General features: G+C 46.0%; 1 protein-coding gene across 1 annotated transcript in view; it reads right to left on the bottom strand.

The window, feature by feature from the left end:
* The window catches only part of LOC115469267 (poly(ADP-ribose) glycohydrolase-like), an 84,812-nt gene extending 66,814 nt beyond the window's left edge, over positions 1 to 17,998 (bottom strand). The window contains exons 1-2 of the mRNA XM_030201745.1: positions 17,813 to 17,998; positions 7,843 to 8,371 (exon numbers count right to left, since the gene is read on the bottom strand). Coding sequence (XP_030057605.1) covers positions 7,843 to 8,358 — 516 coding nt within the window. The 5' untranslated portion in view covers positions 8,359 to 8,371; positions 17,813 to 17,998. The remainder of the gene's footprint in view (positions 1 to 7,842; positions 8,372 to 17,812) is intronic.
* Between the last annotated feature and the right edge of the window lie 2,220 nt (positions 17,999 to 20,218).

The raw sequence follows: 20,218 nt of genomic DNA, 5'->3' as shown, positions 1-20,218 counted from the left end.
TATGGGAAAATTAGGTTCTTACCTTGGTAATTTTCTTTCCTTTACTCATAGCAAATGAAGCCATTACGTATGGGTTGTGTCCATCAACCAGCAGGGGGAGATAGAGAGCATTCAACTTTTCACAGTGCCTCAAGGCCAGCCAGCTCCACTGCCTCTTCAGTATTTGAAGCTTCCAAAGCAGTATGGCAAACCGCAATGGGAATAACATGAACTTTCCTCACAGCGAACGATGGCCCCTTAACAAGGGCATGAACTCAAAAGGAGGGAATGAACACATCCTCCTGGAGGGAATAAACTCGTCCTCCTTATTTTATAACTGGAGGGGATACACGCAACCTACTGGAGGGAATAAACTCATCCTCCAAAACATAAACTGGAGGGAATGGACTCATCCTCCTATAAGTGAACATGAATCCTGAAGACTGTTTTCCAACTTTCTCCCAAGGAAGGAACTTCAGGAAACAAGAACAGAACCTGAAACAGATTCACAGCATACAGACAATCATACAGGGAGGGCTCATGGCTTCATCTGCTATGACTAAAGGAAAGAAAATTACCAAGGTAAGAACCTAATTTTACCTTCCTTGTCATCAAGCAGATGAAGCCATTACGTATGGGATGTAACAAAGCAATCCTTATATAGGGTGGGAACAGGTCACACCACGCGCTAGCACTTGTGCTCCAAAACGCGCATCCCTCCTAGCAGCCACATCCAGCCTGTAATGTCGGGCAAAAGAGAGCTTAGAAGCCCATGTTGCTGCACTGCATATCTCTTGACGAGAGAGTGCTCCAGTTTCAGCCCAAGAGGAAGAAATCGCTCTGGTAGAATGCGCCTTAAAGGCTACAGGCGGAGACCGGCTGGCAAGCAGATAAGTTGAAAAGATAGTTTCTTTGAGCCAGCGGGCAATAGTGGCTTTAGACGCAGGAGACCCTCTGCGAGGACCTGATAGCAAAACAAACAGATGATCATAGATCCTGAAAGAAATAGTAACTCGCAGATACTGCAGCAGAGTCCTGCGCACATCCAACAGGTGCAACTGCCCAAAAGATTCTGGAAACTCCTCCTTATCAAAGGAGGGCAAGAAAATAGGCTGGTTTAGGTGAAACGCTGAAACCACCTTAGGCATGAAGGAAGGCACGGTACGAACCGTGACCCCGGACTCTGACAATTGCAGAAATGGGTCTCTACAGGACAGTGCCTGGAGCTCTGACACCTGTCTCGCCGAAGTAATGGCCACAAGAAAAAACGGCCTTCAGTGTCAAATCTTTCTCTGATGCTCGCCGAAGCGGCTCAAAAGGAGAAACCTGCAGGGCCTTCAAAACTAGCCCCAGGTTCCAAGCTGGACAGGGTGTTCGCACGGAAGGCCGGAGCCGAAGCACCCCACTAAGAAACCGTGCCACATCTGGATGAGCAGCTAAAGACACGCCTTCAATCTTACCACAAAGGGAGGCCAACGCTGCCACTTGCACCCGCAGGGAATTATAGGCCAAGCCTTTTTGTACACCATCCTGCAAAAAGTCCAGAATCGGCGAGACAGGAGCCCGCATGGGTGTGATCGCTTTTGAAGCACACCAAGACTCAAACTGGCGCCAAATCCTGGCATAAGCCACGGAAGTGGAACGCTTGCGGGCTTGCAGGAGAGTGGAAATGACTGTGTTTGAATAGCCTTTGTCCCTCAATTGCGCCCTCTCAATCGCCATGCCATAAGACCAAAGCGGCAGGCGTCCTCCATGGCTACCGGGCCCTGTGACAACAGGTTCGGTACCAGAGGTAAAGGAAGGGGAGCCTCCACTAGCATCTGTCGGAGGTCCGCATACCAAGGCCTCCTGGGCCAATCCGGGGCGATGAGGACCACTTCTCCTGGGTGCAGCCGAATCCGCAGGAGCATGTGCCCTATCAAGGGCCATGGAGGGAACACATATAGTAGGCCCGGAGGCCAGGGCTGAGTCAAGGCATCCAACCCGGCAGAGCGAGGATCTCTCCCTCTACTGAAGAAGCATGGGACTTTGGCATTTGAACTTGTCGCCACAAGATCCATCACGGGCTTGCCCCATTTGGCACATATCTGCAGGAATACTTCGTCTGCTAGTTCCCATTCTGCTGGATCGATCTGATGCCTGCTTAGATAATCGGTTTGCACGTTGCTCTGACCTGCAATGTGAGCTGCCAACAGAAACTGAAGATGCAGCTCGTCCCAGTGGCAAATCTGTTCGGCCTGCGCGGCCAGTGCTCTGCCCTGAGTGCCACCTTGTCGATTTATGTAGGCCACTGCTGTCGTGTTGTCCGACATCACTCTGACAGCCAATCCTTCCAGGGTCACTTGAAAGGCCAGAAGCGCCTGAAACACTGCTTTCAACTCTAGGCGGTTGATGGACCACTCCGACTCCTCGGGTGTCCATAGACCCTGGGCATGCTTCCCCTTGCAATGTGCGCCCCAGTCCTTCAGGCTGGCATCTGTCACTACTAGACACCAATCGGGGAGCGCCAGCGGCATTCCTCGCCGCAGCATGCTGTCTGAGAGCCACCATTCCATGCTGAGTCGGGCCGCAGGGAGCCAAGAAAGTCTGCATTGATAATCCTAAGAAACTGGAGACCATCTTTGGAGTAGGGAATACTGTAGAGGTCTCAGGTGTGCTCTCGCCCAGGGCACCTCTTCCAATGTGGCTGTCATCGATCCCAGCAGCTGGACAATGTCCCAAGCTCATGGGCGGGGCATCCTCAGGAGCAGACGGTCCTGATTCTGAAGCCTGCACCGCCTTAGCTCGGGTAGGTATACATAGCCCGAGTCTGTGTCGAACCTGGCCCCCAAATATTCTAGAGATTGCGAGGGGGTCAGGTGACTTTTGGCCATATTGACGACCCAGCCTAGAGATTGAAGTACTGAGACCACTCTGGCTGTAGCTTGATAGCTCTCTGTTACAGAGTCTGCTCTGATGAGCCAGTCGTCTAGGTACAGGTGAACCCTGATACCTTCTCGCCTGAGCAAAGCAGCTACTACCACCATTACCTTCGAAAAGGTTCGGGGAGCTGTAGCAAGGCCAAAAGGCAAGGCCCGGAACTGGAAATGTTTTCCCAACATCGCAAACCTCAGAAACGTCTGGTGCGGGGGCCAAATTGGTATGTGCAAGTAAGCTTCTTTCAGGTCTAGAGACGTGAGAAACTCTCCTGGCTGTACCGCAGCAATGATGGAGCGCAGGGTTTCCATGTGGAAATGCCGCACTCTCAGGGACTTGTTTAATTCTTTTAAGACCAGAATAGGGCGAAAAGACCCACCTTTTCGCTGTACCACAAAGTAGATGGAGTATCGGCCATCTTGTCTTATCTTATCCATGTTAGGCGGGAGGTACCGGGGACACGGCCCCTAACTGAATCAGACCTTGCAAAGTCTCCTCTACCGCCGCCCGTTTGGCGGCAGAACCGCATCGGGACTCCACAAACACGTCTCTTACTGGGGCGTTGAATTCTATTCTGTAGCCATCTCTGATCAGGTCCAGAACCCACTAATCTGAGAAAATATTGGCCCACTCCTCGGCAAAGAGGGAAAGACGTCCTCCGATGACAGGAAGCGCGGAGGGGGCCGGCACACCATCATTGAGAGGGTCGCCCCTGAACTCCAGGCCTAGAGCCGGTGGCTGCGGAACGCTTGTCCGAGCGAAAGGAGTTCCTCTGCTGAAAAACGGGCAAGAGAAGTGAACCCAGCAGAACGCCCCGGACGGTAACTTCTAGCTTCACGGAAGCGAGGTCTATAAGAGGAGTGGACCGCCTGGCCCTTGGAGGAAGGCCTCGGCCTATCTTCGGGCAAGTGCTGGGGTTTAGGATCTCCCAGGCCTTTAACAATTTTTTTTCCCCAACTCCTCACCAAATAGGAGAAGGCCTTGAAAGGGCAACTTCACCAACCTTTGCTTAGAGGCCATGTCCGCTGCCCAATGTCGTGGCCAAATAAGACAGCGAACTGCCACTGCTACTGCCATTTGTTCAGCCGAAGCTCTGACAATATCATAAAGGGCATCAGCCAAAACGGACAAGGCCGACTCCAGCCTCGGAGCCACATCCGAGAAGGGCTGTTCCACTGTCTGTTGCAACCACGCCAGGCAGGCTCTAGCAGCATAACAACTGCATGCAGACGCCCGAACAGTAAGACCTGCAATTTCAAAGGACCGTTTAAGTGCTGCTTCCAGCCTACGGTCTTGTATATCCTTCAGGGCAACTCCTCCTTCCACAGGGAGGGTAGTTCTCTTTGTCACCGCAGTGACTAGGGCATCTACTTTAGGCATTGCAAAGCGAGCCAAATGCTCCTCACGCAGAAGGTATAATTGCCCCATAGCCCTGGAAACTTTCAAAGGTCCCTCGGTGTCAGCCCACTGAGCGGAAATAAGCTCTTGTGTGGAGTCATGCAAAGGAAAGGCTGGAGCAGGCTTTTTGGTACTAGCCATCCTAGGATTCACAGAGGAGGCCGTGCCACTGTCAGGCTCTTCAATGGAAAGGACCTGTAGGGCATCTGAAATAAGCGCTGGCAGCTCATCACGGTGGAAAATTCTCACCGTGGAGGGATCATCCAGATCCTGTGGTAATTCTGCACCTGACTCTGGCTCCTCAGACCACGAAGGCCTGCCAGAACTCTCCGAATCCTCACAGCCCGACCACGGGGGGGGAAAAGGAGGTGCATCACAATCTGAAGGGGAATTAGCCCTTCTACACTTTCCTTTATGCCAATTATCAGGGAAATTAGCCTCAGCGGGCAGTCCCAGTCCAGAATCCACCAGGGGGGACAATAGAAGGGGCCTCAGACGACCCTTGAGGGAGAGCTCTTTTCAGCATGTATGCTTTATGCAATAATAACACAAAATCAGGGGAGAAAAACTCGCCCTGGGCACCCAGATCCCGTCCGGGGCTAGCCGCTCCCTGAATAGCCTCAATTCGAGGTCCTCCCCCGGGCTCAGGGCTCTCCGTCTCTACGGAGGCCGCGCCATGCGGAGAATTCAAATGGCGTCCGCTGCCAGCTCTGAGCAGGAAGAAACATTGCTCACCATGCTCGGGCCGGCTCTTACACCTGTACAGCGCGATTTAAAGAGCCCCGCTGCTGATTTGCGCTTGCCACACTGGGAACAGCGCTTTACATTCTCTGCAGCCATCGCCGAAAACGGCGAGAAAATTCAAAATGGCGGTTTCGCACCAAAAACGCCCCAATCGCGGGCCCACCCCGGAGGAGTTAGAAAACACTCTTACCTCACCGGACCGAGTATCACAGCTCCGGTCCCATAGAAGAATCAAAGGAAAACCTCTGTTCCATTTTTTTTTTTTTTTAAACGCTGTGAGGAAAGCAGAGGAAATAAGAACTCCGGAGGCTCAGATGAGTGGGAAAGGCAGAGAAGGCGAACCAATGTGCCTGCATCCACTGAGTGGGAAAGGACAGGGAAAAGCAAGCTAATATGTCCACATCCACGGGGGCATGGGTAAGGCAGGGAAAGGGCTAACCTATGTGCCTTCAAAGTGAAGCTGCTATAGCCTCTAACACCCCGGCTAACAACTGGCAAGCCAGGAGCCACCCCCAGGCAGATTTTTTATAGAGCTCGAAGATGCTGCAGCCACCCTGCTTGGGGAGATAGAGAATACTGAAGAGGCAGTGGAGCTGGCTGGCCATGAGGCACTGTGAAAAGTTGAGTGCTCTCTATCTCCCCCTGCTGGTTGATGGACACAACCCATACGTAATGGCTTCATCTGCTTGATGACAAGCAATGTATTGTTTCTAAACTTAACTTACAGACTTTGCCCAGCCCATTTCATGTTGTAGAAACAACATGTGACTACAGTGGTGAGCTAAGGGGTCTGAACTGTGTCCTGTACAAATTGTTGATGTGTGTGCAAATTTTTTTTTCATGTGAGCAACAAGTTTTAAAAACCACCAATTTTTGAGTGCCAGTATTAGCAATGCATTTCTGTATATAGCACAAAAAAAGCATTTTTGTGAGCAACCATATAAAAATCTGTGAACAATGCTCCTAAAATGTATGAGCAATAGCTCATGCACTCCACTTAGAGAGAACATTGGCAGTGACCCCCCTCCCCTTCTAGATCTACCCTGGTCCTGGGTTCTACCCCAGTCCTGGGCTCTCCCTGCTCTATTCCCCTGTTCCTAGACTGAGTCTCTCTTCTGCCCACCCCTAGCACACACAGTATCTCTTTCAGGAGCCACAACCCTCTTTTACAGCCAAGGATCACACTCCTCACTCAGGATTCCCCTTTTCCTCCTCCTGGTCTCTTGGCAAAGGACTGTCAAGCAACCAAAGACACCCCCCCCCTCTCAAAAAAGGCATAATTTTAGCTTTATCTTCTTCCAAACTCCTTTCCCCCTATCATCCTCTTACAAGGGCAACTCTTTTCTCCTGCATTCTATTTCAATACCACTCCCCCTTGGGCTGGGCTTCCTCCCACCCAGGACATCCTACCGCTCCAGCCCTCTAGCAGGCACCTTCCTTTCCCCCAGGGCTCTGAAAAAAAAATCTATCACTCTAATAATACCCATTTCATGGGGTATTACACATGGACTGTCCATACATATTGGGATCCTGATAGGAAAGGGAAATGGGACTTGACATACCGCCTTTCTGAGGTTTTTGCAACTACATTCAAAGCGGTTTACATATATTCAGGTACCTATTTTGTACCAGGGGCAATGGAGGGTTAAGTGACTTGCCCAGAGTCACAAGGAGCTGCAGTGGGAATCGAACTCAGTTCCCCAGGATCAAAGTCCACTGCACTAACCACTAGGCTACTCCTCCACTCATTACTAAACTTTACAGGTCTAATGCACTGAATAGTGATCCAGGGATTTTGGAGGCACTTGCACCCTTGAGCTCAAAGATACACTGTATCACAGCTTATGCAAATGCAAACTGTTTATTTCCTCCGAATCTGCAATAAGCAGTACTTCAACATTTTATTAAGCAGTCCAAACCAGTGGTATAGCTACGGGGGGGCCACGGGAGCCTGGCCCCCCCAAATTGGCTCTGGGGCCCACGGTTTGGCTGCTAAAGCGTTTGTCCCGCACTGGTCTCACATTGCCTGGCGCCCTGTCCTATTGTCATACTGGGACAGACCAAAGGTCCATCAATCCCAGCATCCTGTTTCCAACAATGGCCAATGCATTGCTGAACTCTGCTCTCGCCAACCTGGTTTTCCTCTCAGCAGCAGAAACCTATCCTGGAAGAATCTGACACATTTTCTGACACCTGCAGCATGGTCTCCTTATGGAAATGTCTTTAATCAGCAAACATGCCCAAGAGAAATTCTAGTGTGCCAGATCTTGGCTAGGGAAAGCCTGACCTATAATCCAAGGGATAACCCACCCCCTCATTTTTATGGTCTGTGAAACGCCAAAGAAAAAGTATTCAGTGGAAAACATGCTTCCCCATCCTTAGCACTGTTTAGTCTGGTTTGAGTGTTGCATCTTACATCAGGAGGGTTAAATGTAATGAAATTGCTATTCTCTTTGCATTAGGTGTGGTTCCTTCTATGTCGCTAAAGTGCAGCCCTTCCTGATCATAAATGGCGAACACCTTTACGGTACTATGTAAGCCACATTGAGCCTGAAAATAGGTGGGAAAATGTGGGATACAAATGTAACAAATAAATAAATTAAATATTGGGTAATATGTCGCCTGCTCTACTTCCCTATACAGGTTTTCAATAATTTTACCAATTGACCTCTCACTAAAATAATTACGTCTAAATGTCCACTGTATTTCTGCATCTCTTGGTTTAGTCATATTATCCTGCTGCCAAATAAGTCAGTAAGTTCAACCCATCTTCCCAGCCTGCCCTCTCCCATCATTTGCACTGACCTGTACCAAAATAACGTGGTTAGGTCTGGGTCGGAGAAATCCTTGATTCTTAACCACACGTCCCTTCAGTTCACTGATATTCGGTCCACAACATTTAGATGTGACAGTGGGAAACACATCTTTTTGCCATCCATAGCTTGGGGCTTCTCCCTGCATCTTTACAGTCTTCTGTGCTTTCTCAGAGGTGTATTTACTTACATGAGACCTGGAGGCACATGCATTGTCTTCCTCCTCTTTCTTTCTTACCTCCCAGGGATATGTCATACTATCCATCAAGTCACCAGCATCGTTCCTACCAGCTGATAAAGACTTTAAAGGACTTTTGTCCCTAATTTTATTCCCCTCCTTTTCTGATAAGTTTATTAGGTTGTCCTCAACTGATGTATCTCCAGAATTCTTATCGCTGTGACGATGGTGGTTTGTTGGATGATCTGTCCTAAGTTCAGATTGACCCTGCTCTGAATCTTGACCCAAACAGAGCCTCACTCCATCACTGTTGTTCCTGTGAGACATCATGGTTCCGGAGAAACTGTGGATGTAAGTCAGAATGAATATTAATTCAGTGGAGAATTGCTATTGTTTATAAAGTTCCATCCCTGTATATAGTACTGTGCATTCATAAAGTAATGGTTATTATTCATAAAGCTCCATTAGTGACACAGTACTGTAGAGTCCCAAGTAATGGTTAAAGCTTCAACACTAGGAGCGTGGCACAGGAAAAAAACATCAGTTTGGGGGTTTTTCAACTGATTTTCAAGCATTTGTTTGGTCTATTATATCAGAAATAATAGCATCTAAATTAAGAGTCCTGTTTACTAAGCTGTGCTGTAGGTGCGCTAACCTTTTTAGCATGTGCTAAACAATAGCATACGCTAATGCTAGAGACTAGCTTTAGCGCATGCTAAAAAATTAGCATGCCTACAGTGTAGCTTAATAAACAGGGACCTTAATACGCATAAAACAACTCTGTGTGCATTAATTTGGAGGTTTTATGCACACAGAGGTGATTTTGTGCAGTTCTTTATACGCACACAAAAATTTACCAAACAAACAAAATTCACATTCCTGTTCTGCAAAATGTGTACAAGCAGTCAGATTCCTCATTAATGAAAACACATCTTGGGAGTTGTCACGGGCAATCCTTTGACATCCTCTGCTTGGTCCACAGCATCGGTCACAAAGGAAAATACAATGCTAGGAAGAAAATACAATGCTAGGAATTATTTGGAAAGGAACAGAGAACAAAACTGGAATATCATTATGCCTCCATATAGGTCCATTGTGTGCACATGCACCCACATGTGTTCACAAACCAATTTCATACTATAGTGTATCTCACCTCAATTAGTGAAAGCTAATTTGCATATTTTGACACGTGATCACACCTACTTCTACTCTCAGAAGTCAATCAGAATCAAGGACACACCCAAGTCCCATCCCAGTCTAAGCCCTGCTCACTCCCCACCCCTTTGATGAAATCACCAGATGTGATGTCACAGCCATGCCCCTTTTTCATAGCCCTGCCCAGCCCCATCTTATTTGCATAACCTTACCCCAAACCCCACCCCTTTTTGCATAACCCATTAGTGACACCATATGAAGTGATGTCATAGCCACACCCCTTTTCCAATATAGCAGCTACCATAAGACATACTACATCACTTCCTGTTTTTACTGCTGATTGCCATCTTGGAAGGGGTCACACAACAGGAAGTGATGTCAAAAACCCCAAACAATGCTTCCTACAGCTGTGGAGGAATGTGCACAGCTTAGTCTTTATTTTCTCACAGGAAAGAAAAAATAGGTATGTGTTTTCTTTTTTCTTATTATATTTCTTTCAAAAGGATACCTTGTGCTTATTTTTTAAGCTGGATTACTCAGGTTCATCTGTTTTTTTAAGAACGACAGACTGATTGCTGAATGACAGCTGTTTTAGGTTTTAAAATAAAAGAATTAACCTCCCTGTGAGAAATGTGTAAACATATTGCTTTTTCACTTAAAAAAATTGTAAAAGTGAAATACATAGCTTATGTCCCCTTTAGAAGGAAAATCTTTGGCAGTTTGAAAGGATAGGATGTGCTGGCTAACAAACAATGTAAGAAGCAAGATAACCAGTAGGTGGGGGAGGGAATGAAGCCTACCATACTTAAAAGTACTGACGCAGAAACTTATGTAAGTTCTCAGGACATGAAGGTCTGAAGGCTGAGATAAGAAAATGTAAACCAAGCAAAAGAACTAACAATGAATAGAGCCACTGTAACTATGGAAAATTTTCAGTTTTCAGAAGGAAAAAGGGGACTGACATACAATGTTTAGAACTAATGTAATAGGTTATAGATATGAAATCAATATCCAATAAATAATTTATGGACAGAAACCTATGTTACAAGAGAAAGGAATATAAACTGTAAGAATTAAGGAATAGGTCTGCCTGCTTGCTATCAGAGACACGCATTCTTGCAAGAGTGCATTTTGAAATAATAAATTAATTAAGACTTGCTTAACCAATTTATTTTTGGAAGTTCTTTCTTTGTATAGGTTCTCAGGTTATTTGGGAGCCATTTGTAACACCCCCTCCCCTCTCCTCTTTGCTTAAAGGGCATATATTGACAGAAGCTAAGCTGTTTTAAGATAAACATTCACAAGAAACCTGTGAGCTGTACCTGCAAGAGCTGGTTTTCTGCAGCCAGCCTGAAAGGGAGGGGGGAGGGGGAACCTGTGTTGAATATTTAAAACAAACCTATAATGTAGTATTTAGTAAACCTTTTTTTATTATTTTGGAGGGATGTCCTGTTCTCCTAGGACAAGCAGGATGCATCAGCAATATATAGGCGACATCATCTGATGGCTCCCATTGGACGGAAAAAGCTCTCCAATAGCTCAGAGGGTTTTTTTTAAAACCCTCTGAGCATGTGTTGAGTTCCCCCCTCCTCTCTAGGTAGGAATGCCCCTGTACCTCCCCTTCCTTCTTCAGTCTAAGTTTTCCGCTGTTCCCAACGGTTGGTTTTTTTCTACTTTGCTCTCCAAAACAAAAGAAAAAGACAAACAAAACAAAAGTTTGCTCCTAGAACTGTTAAAGAAGACACCCAGATGGGGCAGTTGAGGCTTCTATTTATTTAAATTATTAATTCCCGAGTAGAATGCTAGAGTTTTTAACAAAGCTCAGTAGGACTTCTATCATAGGCTTCAGTCAGTCTGAAAAAACAATGGTGGGAAACAACACCCTACAGTAGTGAGGCAGCTTGGGCAAAGAAGTCATATTTGTTAATTCTATTTTAACTTTTCAGTCCTGTAAAGTTGAGGAATGCCATCTGGTTTTAATTGCTCAAGAAGTCTAGCTTTTGCTAGACCAGAGGTTAGAAAGGTCAGTGAGAAATGAAACTCTCTTTGTCCCTTTTTGAGAGAAGTAATTATTTACCACATCTGGATACCATTATGAGTAAGGCATACTGTAATTTTAAAAGGATTAGATTGAATGCTGGTTAGAAGGAGATAGAATAAATAATTCTAGATGATTTAGAATTTGTCTTATAAGGAATTCTGATTTCTGCTTATTTTAGAATATGTTTTATTCTGTGTAATTAATAAGTTCTATTTCTATGTAGAATATCCTTTTTAATCCAGTGTTACATGTTTGACTGACTTTTCAAGTGAAGCTTTGTCTGCCATCATCTGGTTTGAATTATCCACAGTCCTAGCGAGTTCTGTGTAGGAAGCTAATAGGTGAAAGAGGTCAGGGAAAGTCTTGATTAATTATAGCTAAGTGAAGGACTGGTTTTCTGAAAGTAATAATAAATGTAGGACTGGCCCCTTAGCCCCTCAATGAACCTAAGTTAGTATGAAGTTGATTGGGAAACTGATTATGTGAGAAATAATAAAATGCAAGAGATAGGTGCCACATTGTCTAGTGTGAGAGGCCCCAGGTCATAGGTCAGTTTGGGAAATATCTCAAACCTATGTAACTGATATTTTTAAGTAATGTGTAAGTAATAATTAGTTCAAGGCAGGGTAATCAATCTATTCTTTACCATCTGGTGAGAAAGGGGGGCTAGAGAGGTGTAAGACCCTATATAACTGAGAGCAGAAGCAGCTTACGTCAGAAGAAGAGAGACAACAGAAAGAGAAGAAGGAGCTGAGACGAGAGAGAGAAGACACAGAGAGCTGAGAAAGAGAAGAAGAGACCTAGTGCTGATGTCCTACTTTGTTTGCTGGCAAATAAAGAAGATTTCTCTCTCATTCTGGTGTGTGCTGTTTGACTCTTGAAGTACCACAGATTCTGCTAACAATAGTGGTAATTCCTGCAACAGTAGAACCACAATAGGGAGAAAAAAAACACCATTAAAAAAAAACAGCACGGACATAACCAATGTCTCCTTAACTCCGTTCCATAATAGTCTTGAAAAAAACAGTTTCCTAAAAGAAAAAGCCAAAACAGGACTCAAAACAGTACTTAACTTTACCACTGGAGGATATGACTGTAATCCTTGAATTAGCTGCAACCAGCTGCAAAGTCCAACAAAGACATGCCGTATCTTCAAGACTCAACTATAACCCCGCCAAAGAGCCCTCTTGTTTCGCAAAAGCTGCATCAGGAGGAGGAAACTTGCAACCAGACTAGAAGGCTGAAGACGATAAGTCTATTTCAAGGCACCACCACAAAACCACCAATCAGCTCACAGATGAACTGAATACACTCCAAAACTAAACGAACACATCCCATTCCAAAGGTCCATTAAGACCCTGCCGGGTACATTGAAGTTTGTAAATCCAGCCTTCAAACGTTACAAGAAGACTCAGAAAGAGCAAGACAGGCATACATAGCTGTAAAAGCTAAGAGAAGCTGGAAAAGCTACCAGGAAAGCAAAGAGGCAAACGGAGGAAAAGATATTTTTTTTAGATATGTGACAGGAGGAAGTGCCAAACTAGTATTGTGTTTTTTTGATACACGTAAAGATTTTCTTCCTTTTCACTGGGTGGTTTAAACCATTGACATTCAAAGATATAATGTTAGCATTAGCCATAATCAAAGGAATCTAAAAATAAAAATGAAAAATTAATTCCATCACTGGGTATAAAATAATCTTGAAAGTCTCCAAAAAGGTAAAGAAGTTGTAAACCTACATGATTGGATGTGGAACACACAACAGGTGAGAGAGACATATGAAGAGGAATAGAGGGAGACCTCAACCATTAAATGGATATGTATCAAACATAGATCGTATAATAAACAGCAGATCTGGATATATCTGTCAAAGTTAAAGAGGGTTTACAGTAACATATTTAAATAAAATTAGGTAAATCTATACATCAATTTAAATATAAATCATCAAAACAGGTTACCATGCTAGAAAAGAATTATGTATTTTAAACTATGAAATTCAAAAACACACATAGGGCTAGATTCTATGTATCACGCCTTAAAAAAATTGGTGCCGAACAAAAATACACCTAGGCATATTCTACAAAGTACGCCTACATTGCGGTGTGGGTTTATAGAATATGCCAAGCGCCCATCCATGCAACTAATTTAGTCACAAGCAGTTACGCCAAGTAAAACTTGGTGTAAATGCCAATGCCAACATTCCAAGATAGATAATTCAGTTTAAAGACATATTATATTCATTGCATTTTATGTCTATCAATAAAATCTTGTAGAAGGGCTGGATCAACATAGGTAGTTGTTTTATTAGCATACTAGTAAAAAAGGCCCGTTTCTGACACAAATGAAACGGGCGCGAGCAAGGTTTTCGTCGGAGTGTGTATGTTTGAGAGAGTGTATGTGACAGTGACTGTGTGTGAGAGAGAGAGTGAATGTGCAAGTGTGTGTGTGTGTGAGAGACAGAGAGTGAGTCTGGGTGCAAGTGCGTCTGTGAGAGAGTGTGTGTGTGAGAATGAGAGTGTGTGCAAGTGTGTATGTGAGACAGTATGAGAGAGTGTTTCACACAGATAGTGTGTGCGAGAGAGTGTGTGTGAAACACAGACTCTCTGTGAGACTGAGTGTATGAGACCAAGAGAGTGTGTGAGTGACTGTGTGACACATAGAGAGTGAGACTGTGATACAGTGTGAGACATAGAGTGTGTGAGAGACAGTGTGTGAGAGTGAGAGAGAGTGTGTGAGAGACAGAGTGTGTGTGTGACAGAGGATACCTCCCCCCCCTCTCTGGTGTCATCCCCCCCCTCTATCTCTCTGGTGTCTGAGCCTTACTGTGCAGGACACTGAGCTCTGGCTGTGCTTCAAGGAACTGATCAATCCTATTTAATAGAATGCACCTCCAACATTCTGAAGCCGAGAAACTTCTTGTGGTTGGTCACTTCTGCTTGTGACGAACTCGGAAGTATGTGATGTCAATTCAGGAGATGGATACAGAGAACAGGAATGCCTATCTCAGCCACTTCACTTTTAGAACGTTGGAAAAGTGAGGCTTCATTAGAACGTTGGAAGTGCGTTTTATATAGAGAGATGTCACAATCATCCATGCAGCTCCTAGATCTTTAAGGTCTTGTCTCATATATCGGTTCGACCCTGTCAATTTGTTCCAGTTCTCCTCCAGCCTTTCTTCTGCACTGTGGGCCATCTTCTGGAGTGCTCTGCCTGCGCTGTTTGCCACTCTGCCCAGCCGCCGATCCATGCTGGCCTGCATTGTCAGTTGCCTTCTGCTGAGTGTCGCCAGCTGCTTTTCGTTAGGGAGGCGTCTTGAAGACTTTTGCTCATCATGGGAATCTCGCTTCCTTCTGTATCCCCGTTTTCAGCCGTCGGCTTTCGCCTGCTTTGCCAGTCCTGTTCGGCGATGTCCACTTCACAGCTGTTTTTGGCAGTTGAAGAGAGTTGCATCGCTACCATACTCTGTCACAGCGTGTCGCCGCCTTCACAACATCAAATGGACAGACCATTTTGGACTTCTTTCTCTCTCCTCTTTTTTCCTTTTCCACCCCTCTATTTCTCTGTTTAACTATTATATGTCTACTTTTTCTGGTTTGGCGTTAGCCTTTCCAGTCTCTTGTAAGCCACTTTGAGCCTGCATTCTGTGGGAAAAGGTGAGGTATAAGTGCTCTAAAATAAATAAATAAATATTCAGGATTGTTTTTCTTTTAAATGCAGTTGTTGTTGCTAGATCCAGAATGAAAATTATTTTCTTACCCTGAAAGAGGATATATTGTTTAGACTTCGTAGATACTTGTGAACTGGATTGGCCACTGTTGGAAGCAGGATACTTGGCTAGAAGGATCATTGGTCTGACCCAGTATGGCTATTCTTATGTACCTTTGTCAGACAATCGTGATCCTTCTCCAGGATTTTCTTCCATGAACATAGAAGTATTTGTTTAGAATGTTCAGTTTTTTTCCTCATCACTCTCCACATAGTGGTTCACATCATCTGTCTTACATTTGCATTTATTGCCTTCCTCCATTCACTAACACACCTCCTTATATTTCTAGCCATTTGTTCTTCCGTTTGTGCTTTTGCCAGAGGTATCTCTCTCTTGGCTTCCTTCAGTTTCATCCGGTATTCTTTTGTGTTCCTCTTCTTGAGCTTTTCTGTATTTCATGAATAATTCTTTTGCCTTTATTTTTTCAGCCACTTGTTTGAAGAACTATATTGGTTTCCTTTTTCTTTTGCTCTTATTTACTCTCCTTATATAAAGATCGGTAGCTATTTTTATAGCTCCTTTCAGCCTGAACCACTGTCTTTCCACTTCTAGTATGTCCTCCCATCCTGTCAGCTCTTTTTCAGGTATTCTCCCATTTTACAAAATGGGAAAACATTTGAAATCCAGCATATTTGAAATCCAGGACTGAGTTTTGTATGGCTGCCATTCACTTTAGCTGTTATATCAAAACATATTGCTTGATGATGTCTACTGCCCAGGTGGGCTCCCACATGAACATTAGACACACTTTCCCCATTTGTGAGCACCAGATCCAGAGTCCCTCCTTCCCTCATGGATTCCGTCACCATTTGTCTGAGCAGAGCACTTTGAAGGCATCCACAATCTCTCTATTTCTTTCTGATTCTGCAGATGGAACTTTTCAATCCGCATCCAGAAGGTTGAAGTCTCCCAGAAGCAGCACCTCCCCTTTCTTTCCCAACTTTTGGATATGTAAAACCAGATCTTTGTCAAACTGCTCTGATTATGTCAGAGGTCTGTAGACAATACCCATGTGGACAGAGGTTCCATCTTCTCTTTTCAAGGTGACCCATATTGCTTCCTTTCCCCAGACCCCCTGCATTTCAATCGCTTTAATATTGTTTCTCGCATACAGAGCTACTCTTCCACCTTTTCGACCATCTCTACCCTTCGTAAATGAATTATAGCTCGGAATATTTGCGTAGTCATTGAACCATGTCTCTGTGATAGCAACAATATCTAAATCTACCTCCAACATTAAGGCTTCCAGATCATTAACTTTGTTGCTTAGACTGCAAGCATTTGTGGTCACTGAGGTAAGGGTAGAAGCTGCAAATAGATTGGGGAGTGTGGAAGATATGGGAAGGGGCCAGGATAGGCCTAGTGAATCATCCTGTAGGGCAGGGGTTCTCATCCCAGACCTCGGGACACACCTAGCCAGTTATGGTTTTCACAATATGCATGCGAAACATTTGCATACCAAGGAGGCAGTGCATGCAAATCTATCTCATGCATATTCATTGTGGATATACTGAAAACATGACTGGTTGTGTGTGCCTCCAGAACTGGGTTGAGAAGCACTGATGTAGAGTAGGGGACTATAAGGTAAAGGGTAATGGGTGGAGGGGAGGGTAGAAGAGGACTTGGGAAGGAGATCCTCTTATCCTTCCAACCAGGACCGTACAAAGCTATAGTTGGACCCTATGGTACTCACCCACTGCCACAGCCCTGTTTCACCACCACCAATGACAGGAGATTGTGGGATGAGCAATATCTGCACCCTGTGTGGTCACACATTTTACACAGCCCTTGGTATGATAGTGCCTCCAACTCCCAAATCTTCAGTGGGGCCCCCTGCACCTAGATTAGGAATTCTTAACCAGTGATGCCTGTACCCCCAAGGAAGAGGTCAAATGGGGTGTGGAGAAGGGTCTTTAAACCTAACGCAATTTATTTAAATTTTCTAGACAGAGTGAAGGCAATTATTAGGGCAGCTATTGATAGTATAACTGTGTACTACTGTAATTTTAATGACATATTAGAAGTTAGCGGCTAACAGCAACCTATGTAGCTGTCAGTAGTCACTAGTGGGCGCGTGGTTTAGGAAGGGGGTGTAAGGTTTTCACTCATCAGTTGAAGGGGTGTGGGAACCAAAAAAGGTTTAGAATCCCTATCCTAGATCAGTGCTTCTTAACCCAGTCCTTGGGGCACACCTAACCCAGTCAGGTCTCCAGGATATCCACATACAATATGCATGTCTGATTTGCATGCATGTATGCAAATTTATCTCATGCATATTCACTGTGCATATCCTAAAAATCTGACTGACTGGGAGTGTGCTGGGAGGATTGGGTTGAAAACCATTGTCCTAGATCTCTTTCGTAACTGGATTCCAGGATCCTGTGAAAAATGTTTCATTAGGGGCCTGGAATTTGAACTTAGGTACTGTCCTTGCTCCCCTCCCACACATCCCCAATCCTTATCCAACACATTGAACTTTGCGCCTTTAACCACCCCATCCAGCCCACTATAGAGCGCAAGTGCCCCCGCCCTATCCCACTTAACCAACAAACAGAAACACAACAAGGTCAAAAACGGACTGACTGGACGTAATGTCCATTGTCCGTATTAAAATCCGTTTTTTAAGCAGGCCCCCACCCAGGCTGAAAATACAAGTCACTACTGAACCCCGAGCTCCCCTTCAGTGTCACGGGAAAAACAGGCCGTCTCTCCAGCCCTAATGAGCAGAATTTCCAAAGCGTAGACACACTTCGCGCCTCTGCCCAACTTCCCGTCTAACTGCACCCACCCTCCCAAACAAAAGTCTATCGTCCCGTTATTACCTCCACAAAATGCCTCCTCAGATGCAGAAATCCCGTCCGTCTCTCTGGCGAATAAGAACAGAAAAAGTCTTCTACGTGCTCGCTCGCTACTTTCAGTTTCACTTCTAGAGAAAACAGGATATTTCTAAAAGAAGGGAAGGGCAATCGAAGTAGTAGAGAAGCCATACGGGAAACAGCTGCTCTCTGGCTTACATGAAAGGGTCTTGTGCAATGCAAAAATCACTCCCCTGGCTTCCCCCCACCGTAGTTAGTGACTGTGTAGGGGAAAAGGTAGTCAATAAGAGATCACATACAAAGCAGAAAGTACCCGAAAATGTCTCCTTTTAATTTATCCCTTTCTTAGAGAGCATTCACAGCACTGCTACTAATAAGCTATATACCGCTCGCTGTCAGGGAATGGATTTTCACTAAACGTTGCCAGAAACAAAATAGCCTTTCAAACAGAGACATTCTCCCTGAGCCCATACGCCAGGCCCCCCTCCCTCCCCATCTTCAAATCCTTGCTTCAATGTCGCACGTCTATTCAAGAAATCTAGACTGCACCAACTTGACATTTCGTCCTTTAGATTGTAAGCTCCTTTGAGCACGGACTGCCCTTTTTGTTAAATTGTACAGCGCTGCGTAACCCTAGTAGCGCTCTAGAAATGTTAAGTAGTAATAGTAGTAAGGTGTGTCTCAGAAACTCATATCTATATATATAAAAGGCACTCCAACGTTTCAATTAAGCCTCAAGCCGGAAACTTGAGGCGCCAGAGATAACCGGTTTGGCCTGCAGTCAGCGTAGCTCCGCCCTCGCATCAAAACGCGATGACGTAGAGGGCGGGGGGGGGAAGGCACAACGCACAAGTTCCACAGATTCAGTGACAGCAGCGGGGAGTCCCACACAGTGTTGCCAGGTGGGCGGTTTTACCGCCCAATTGGGCGGTTTTCCGCGACCCGCCGCGGGAAATTTTTGCCCGCGGCGGGTTGCGGTTTTTTGGGCTTCAGGGCGGTTTTTTGTGCGGCTTTTTCGGCCGCGGGGGGCGGGGTTAGTGACGTTTTTGGGCGGGGTTAGTGATGTAGGAGGCGGGGCCGATGACGTAGGAGGCGGGGCTGATGACGGGGGAGGTGGGGCCAGTGACGGCGGGGGCGGGGTTGATGACGGCGGGGGCGGGGGTGATGACGCGGGGGTGGGGGTGTCATGGGCGGGGTTTGAGTTTGGGCGGGTTTTGGGCGGTTTTTGTGCTGGATTGGGTGGGAAAAAAATTTTCCACCTGGCAACACTGGTCCCACACATTCAGTGACAGCAGCGGGGAGAGCGCTGCGAACTTTAATCACAAACTCGCAACCAAGTGACTGAGGGACGGAGGGAGGGAGAGGGGGGTGTGGAAATCGGAAGGGAGGGACGGAGGGGGGTCTGGAACTCGGGAGGGAGGATGGGGGGGATTACCTTGCTAGTGCCTGTTTCATTTTTATCCGAAACGGGCATTTCTCACTAGCACACTACTAAATCATGAGCCTTAACAAGCGTCACAGTCTGCTTTAGGAGTGTATCACTGATGGCTGTAAAGTAACTCTGCCATGGTCATTATGAGCAGGGAGGGACTCAGGGACCTGAAGAAAACATTCTGTAGTCAGGGCTGGCACAAGGGTATCCAACACCTTAGACAAACCTTTAGTTGTACCTCCCACACCACAGCCACTCAAGGACTTAACCCCCTCCCCCCCATTCCACCATCTCTCCTTCCCTACCCACCTCATAGTTCAGTATGTGCCCTTTCTCCCCAACCCTCCCCCATTGTTCTGCATCTTCCCTTCTCCTCCTCCCTACCCCACCCCATGATCTAGCATCTCTCCTACATCCCCATATAGTCCAGAATCTCCCCTTCCCCTCACTATCCCCACCCCAAGATCTAGCATCTCCTCTACCTCCCCATTTAGTCCAGTATCTCCCCTACCTCTTCATATCATCCAGCATCTCCCTTTCCCTATCCCTAACCCCCACCTTCATGTCTATTGTCCAACTTTTTCCCCCTTCTCTTCCTTTCTCCTACTGGGCCTGCACTGCTGCATCAGCAAGGCCACCCTTCCCTTTCTAGGGTCAAGGGACAAGTAGATTCAGCACCGAGCGTGGGGTCTTTAACCAGAGGTCCATGTATTGATCCCCCTCTAAGGCAGGACTTCCTGTTGAGGGGAAAGAGAAGATGGGAGTGGCAGCACTCAAGCAAGGGGCTGTAGTTATGACTGTGCACCACCACTGAATCTTGTCCCATCACTCAGAAAGAGGGAGGACAGCAATATCAGCAGCAGGGGGAAGGGAAAAAGAGGGGAGATGAAATACTGCACTCCTGCTGTGCTTCCCCCCCCCCCCCCCCAATTGCTGCTTTAGGCAGTTGTCTAGTCTGTTTCGTGGCAGGGTTGGCACTG

This window comes from Microcaecilia unicolor, chromosome 4, assembly GCF_901765095.1.
Source record: "Microcaecilia unicolor chromosome 4, aMicUni1.1, whole genome shotgun sequence".
In the NCBI taxonomy this organism is placed as follows: Eukaryota; Metazoa; Chordata; class Amphibia; order Gymnophiona; family Siphonopidae; genus Microcaecilia; species Microcaecilia unicolor.
Note: the sequence above shows the minus strand (reverse complement) of the source record. Positions and strands in the feature narration are given on the sequence as shown.